Source organism: Mycteria americana, chromosome 5, assembly GCF_035582795.1.
Source record: "Mycteria americana isolate JAX WOST 10 ecotype Jacksonville Zoo and Gardens chromosome 5, USCA_MyAme_1.0, whole genome shotgun sequence".
NCBI classification, from domain to species: domain Eukaryota; kingdom Metazoa; phylum Chordata; class Aves; order Ciconiiformes; family Ciconiidae; genus Mycteria; species Mycteria americana.
The window spans coordinates 18,738,151-18,744,150 of NC_134369.1; the positions used below are offsets into that span (position 1 = coordinate 18,738,151).

The window sequence follows — 6,000 nt, forward strand, 5'->3', positions numbered from 1 at the left end:
TCCCTGCAGCAGGAGCAGCCAGGTGAATCTTGGCATCGCACCGAAATCCCCGGTGCTCATGAATATGGCTCCAAGCAGCCGTTTTCGCTCTTGTGCTCCAGGTCACCGATGCACTCGGGCACATCAGAAGAGCCTAGGACCTACGCAGTGTAACCACTCCGCCTGCGGTCACCTTGGGACAGATAAAAGCAGAGCACGGCAATCTTGACAGCAATATATCTTCAAGCCAGGAACCTCTGGCCGTTCTTTGACTGAAGGAGCTTGTGCCTGCATGCAGGCTGGCAGGGCTTGCAGAGCCAGCCCCATGGTCAGGCTTAGGAGGGAAACTGCTCTGGAAGAAAATACAACTGCAAAACAGGCTGTGCTGTGCACGGAGCGGATCCTGCCTATTCTCCTGTTGACTCCTGTGAGCATTAGTGGGGTTATTTGGGTGTGATGGATGAAATCCCTCACACATCTTCACACCCCACCTCCCTCCTCGTCTGTAAGCAGGACTGGAAAACACAGCCGCAAAGCCAAACCTCAGCCAGATTAAGCATAATAACCCCATGCAGGACAAATGTCATTCCAGAGTTCCTCTGGCAAAAGCCCCTGTGAGTCTCTAGGGCACCAAAAGTCCCTTATCCACAGCAAGAGGAACTTGGAGACACCATTAAGGACAGGAAAACACCTCTGGCTTGGGCTGTGCCAAGGACAGCTCTTTGGACACCCCTTTTCAGTGTATGAGGCACATGTGCTTCCCCCCACATCTGCCATCCTGCAAGCTAAGTTGCCACACAGCTGTGCGCAGGTGATTCCCACCCTAGTTCATTTGCCTGGCCCTCCTCAGTACCAGCTGGCCCCAAATCTGAGCCCATCCTTGCCTGCTGCACATCCATGCAGAGGTTTCCGTACCCCTCACGAGCCCCTGACCAAGTCCTGTTCTGAAACCAAGATCCCAGTCCCTCTGGGCTGAGACGAGGGAATGAGCACAATGGGCCAAACAGGAGATGAACAGAGAGCAGTCAGCTCCTCCTGCCCGCTTGCCATCCCAGGGGTCCATGCAACCAGTCGGAGCTTTTCTGCCGACTCCCCTGAGTCCAGAACAGACCGCGGGAAAACGCGGGAGGGACTGGATAGCTGTAGGAGCCAGTTTCCCTTCCAAGGCAAGAAACTCATTCAAGGGGTGAGGTTTAGAGGCTGCATTACCAGCCAGGGAAATCCCAAGCTGACTGGAAAACGCCTGTCCAATAACCCCCATGCCCCCACCTTGACATCTTCTACATCTCAGCTGGAGACCAGCAGGCACCAGCAAGCACAAGAGAGACAAGAGGTGCCCAAGACGCGGGATGCGAGTCCAGCACTGCTGAATTCCATCTCTCTCACCCATCCAGCTGCTCAATTAAATATAAACAGGTGAGGAGTGCATCTCTTCTGCACAGTCAGAGCCATCAGCGTGGCACAGAATAAGCTCCCCCAGCACTGGCAGCCAGAGGAGGGTCCTGGAGACCCATAGAGGAAAGCAGCATTTCCAGCCCCCAGGGAAAAGCAGAGTGACCGCATGGAAGGGAATCCCAGCGCCAGCAGACAATGTAGCCGTCCTCCCCAGCTCAGCCCCGGCTGACAAATGGGAATAAGTCCAACTGAACCGTCCACCTCCCTGCCCTGGCAATTATTCTCCGAGAGAAAGGTTCAAAGCACTGTTGCGATTAATTAAATCAAAAGAGCAATGTCAGCTCGCAGCCCTGGGAGGATCTGGCCCTTTACAGATCTCCGAATTGAAAATGCACATCACAGCATGCCCAGTGTACATTTCCTACAAAAAAAAAAAATCCTTTTTCTAGGCAGAAGCTTTCAGCGCTCAGGGGACACAAAAGACACATACTGAGACATCCCTTGCATAGAGAGGGAGGGGGAAATCAGCTGGCTCAGGTGAGTGTCACAGCACAGTTGTGCTCAGTTATTTCAGTCGTGTGCTCCTGGAAAAGCCATCAGCAAGTTCAAATCTGCTTTTCTCGTATGGTTTTGGGGAGGAGGGAGGGTATCTATTTTCCTTCCTTCCAACGCATCGCGTCTGCTGGAGAACCGGGGTGAGGAAGATATTCAGCTGATTCAAAGGGACACGAAGATGGTCGATCCGGAGCAAATTTCCTTTCTTCCCCCCGGGACCCCCACCCGCGACCCGCGGGCAGCAGCCAGCGGGAGCCGGGTGCCCCCGCCGGCAGGTGGGCTCTCACCTGATGAGGTTCTGCAGGCCCTGCTTGCTGGAGTTCCTCCGCAGGATCGCGCTGGTCATGGTGGCCACGGCTGAGCGGCGGGCAGGGTCCCGGCTGCCGCCCCCTTCCCCAGCGCCGCAGGCAGCTGCCCGCCCGCCCGCCCGGCGCTGCGCGCTCCGCGGCCCCCCTCGCCGCCTTCAGGAAGTTCTGCAGCTGGTTTCCTTTTGTTTCTGCTAGCCCCCCCTGCTCCACACCCCCGGCTTGTCTCCTCCACCTCTACCTCCTCCTCCCCCTCCGCCTCGTGGAAGTGTCACGGGAGAATCTCTCGGAGCGCAGCCGGCGGCGGGTCCCGCAGCACAAAGCCCGGCGCTCCCCACTCCCCAGCGAGGGGGGCTTCTCCCTCGCCCTCCTCTGCTTTAACCCTCTTCTCTCCCTCCTTCATCTTCTCCAGCCCCCTCCTCCTTCCCTTATTCAATCCCTCCCCCCATATTTCCCCCCCTCCCCCTTTTTTCTACCTTTACCACTGCTTTCCTGATTACACAAAAGCAACTTGGGAGCAGAAACCCAGGTCGGCAACTTGCGCGCAGCAGGCTGTAAATCACTCCTGGTCCATTCACAGCAGAAGTCTTCCGCGAAGTGCTCACCTCCAAGCGTTCAGGTGAACCAAGAGCCAGATTAATGCGAGAGGGGCTTTGTGCTAGGAAGCGACGCACCAGAGAAAAGTGCTCTCCTGGGATGGAGATAGTAGCTGGATGCTGGGGGAAGCCACGGGGCTGCAGCCCTGGGCAGGCAAGCCAGCACGCTGCCTGCTTCTGCTCTCAAACCTCCCCCTCACCTGCTCAAGTGACCGACTCTCCCATGCCTCAGTTTCCCCAGCCATCAAATTGGGCAAGAACAAAAAAAGCTGGCTTGCCTCCATGAAACACTGATATTTTCAGGAGATTAAAGAAGTGCATGAGTGTTTGATGAAGGACTAACAACATTGCCTGATAAAACAGGCCCCTGATAAAAACCAAAATGCCCATCTGCCATGCATTCAGATGAGTGCTCTTCATGCTACTATGGGAGCAGTCTTGGAAAAAAAAAAAAAACGTCCTTTTTCCCTAACCTGCATCTCCTGGTCCACGTGTGCCTTTTTTGGGGAAGAGATCTTTTGCTATACAGGAGGGGTTATGATGGGACCACCCTGCTTAGACCCTCACCTTCCTTCTGCTTTCAGTCCATCTCATCTCATTTATATGTTTCCTTTCAATCACTTCTGCAGAAGTGTTTCTTGCCGCCTGGTAAGCTGAAATGGGGAAGTTGCCCATGAAATGCACCAAGAAATCTCAATAAAAGGAAGTGCCTGCCTTCTTCCCCCTGTCTGTTTCAAAACACTTTTTTTTTCTACAGATATTTACTAAGCATACCCTAGGTGATCAGGAACAACAAAAAACCGCTGAGCACAGACATTGATGCTGGCCTCATTCTGTGGGCTACTCAGATGCTGTCACACTGCATTTTTTCTTTCTAAATTTGGTGAGAAGATGCAAGAGATCCACCACAAAAGGTCTCTGTTGCTCAAAAAGAGCTTGTCCCAGCCCTGCAAGTACTTACAGGAGTAATTAGGTTTAAGCATGTGAACACTCCTATTGACTTCACTGCAATTGCCTACAGAGTTGAAATGAAGTATGCACCTACAGGGTTTTCTTTCTGGAATTGGTCCAAACCTGCCAGTGACTCCCATGGTCCGAGCCAGCCAAGGATGCAAGACAGAGGAGCCCCAGCAGGCAGAGATGCAGCTAGCAGCCATGGGCCAGCAACAGCTGGGGGCTCAAAGAAATCACAGCAGCACTCTTATTTCAGGCAGAGATGCCAGGCAATCCGCAGGGAGCTGAGAAGGGGCAGGGAGGAATGCAGCCGCTGTCACCAGGAGAAGGCATGAGCTTGCTGCGTGAGGGGAAGGGAAGAGGCGATGGCACACCACTACCTACTGGAGCGTAAAGGAGCAGGGGGAGAAGCTGTTGATTCCCCCAGCAAGAGAGCCTTGCCTTGACACCAGAGTTTGTCTCCTGGAGGATGCCAGCGTAAGCTCCTCCTCTTGCAAGCACTTGGCAGACTTCCACCCCAAGCCCAGGACTGACTGCCTCTCAGAGACGGGGGCCTTCAATGAACAGGGTGGATAAAAACCCTGCTGGGTGATGAAATCCAGGACCAGAGAGAGGTCACAACATTAGCTCTTACTGGTCTAAGGTGCTAAGATGGTTTGGAAACACCAGAAGCGAAGCAGTGAGGAAAGGAATCCCTACATCGCAACAGGCTGAGCTCTGCACTGCTCCTGGGGAGAGAAATTCCCAGTACTGAACTCCACCTGGAAAATCCTCCTGCCTTCACAAGGTGGCTGTGCTACTCGACCTCTGGGGAAGGTTTCCTGCCCCTCTCCCTGGCTTTCATCTTTAAGACAGACAACGGATACAAGAAAACTTATCCTTCCTCCAGCATCAGCAGGGTCCTGCAGGACCACAGGAAGAGGGGAGCAGAGCAGGACCCTCTTTCTAAACTCACAGTTTGCAAGAAGGAGGGAACTGTGCACCCTCAGTGACACATTGACAGAGTCACTGTCCCCATGTCCGTGGGGCAGGGAGCATTTAAGCCCGCTATTCAAAAGCACAAAGGCTGGGCCTAAGGGACCATGGAGAAAGAGCAGTGCAGGAGAAATCCCACACCATCGCTCTGCAGAACAGAGGGGCCTTCTGTCCCCTCTCCTCCCTCACTTGCTGCCGAGGCCAGGTGCATCAGTCTGACTCATACCATGTATCCAAGAACAGTAAGGTCAGCATCAGTCCCACAGCTGCTTGTATCCTTTCACAGAAACAAACCTCCTGGTCCCACCAGGAAGCGGGTAGGAGTACAGCAGACACAGGAAGAAAAACAAAGAATTAATTCATCTGGGGTTTTTTTGGCACAGTTTAAGCTAGAAGAACCACCATAAATCCCTGCAGCAAAACCACACCCTGCTACAGGAGAGGGGATGCCTGGAGCACCCAGAAACACGCTGCAGGGCACCAGCGAGCTTCCCAGAGCTCTTCCCAGCAGCAGGGGAAGCAGAGAAGGTGAGACGCCGGGAGGGAGCGAGTCTGGCTCCATCACTGCGGGAAGGAGGGCAGGCGTCCCAGAGAGATAGGGCTGCACCAGTTCCCGTTAATTACACAATCACTCTGCTATGTAGGACTAGTTGCAAAATCAGTTGGAGGCATGGTCTAGGAAAAAAAGAAACAAAAAGAAAAAGACTCTAGTCCTGCTAGCAAAGAAATGCAGCCCAAGCAATTTTCTCCAATATTGCTGGGATGCAAAGCACTGTCAGCATAAGCCCCAACATACAGTTGCTTCGAGGGCCAGTCCTTTATAGGTGCCATCAGCTGCCAGCATGGTTTCCAGAGGTCCATGCCTGCACGTCAGTGGTGGGATCCCACCCAGGGAAGATGTTCTCACGGGAACAGCCTCGCCTCTTCAGCAAGAGCTAAGCAGCCCTGTCTTAATCAGAGACCCTGCAATTTCACCAGCAGCCCTCCTAGGACGGTGGAGTAGATGGAGGGTCTCTCTGTTTTGCCTTTTAAGTGACACATCCTTCCCTCTGCTATCCCAAACCTCTCTCCCTATCCCAACACCTCCCCAACCTCTCTTCACCATGCACGTGCAACCCCCACTTTGAAACCAGCCTGGCAGACATCAGCACTTGCCCAGCCCCCTGGGAGCCCCAGTTCAGTGAGAGGGGCACACCAGTTTGTACGTCAGCTGTGTAGATGGTGTGGTTTACACATTGGCC

General features: G+C 53.8%; 1 protein-coding gene across 1 annotated transcript in view; it reads right to left on the bottom strand.

Annotated features, from left to right (window-relative positions):
• LSP1 (lymphocyte specific protein 1) overlaps nucleotides 1-2,393 on the bottom strand; it is a 38,529-nt gene extending 36,136 nt beyond the window's left edge. The window contains exon 1 of the mRNA XM_075502337.1: nucleotides 2,217-2,393. Within this exon, the coding sequence (XP_075358452.1) occupies nucleotides 2,217-2,275 (59 nt within the window). The 5' untranslated portion in view covers nucleotides 2,276-2,393. The remainder of the gene's footprint in view (nucleotides 1-2,216) is intronic.
• Nucleotides 2,394-6,000: the final 3,607 nt, after the last annotated feature.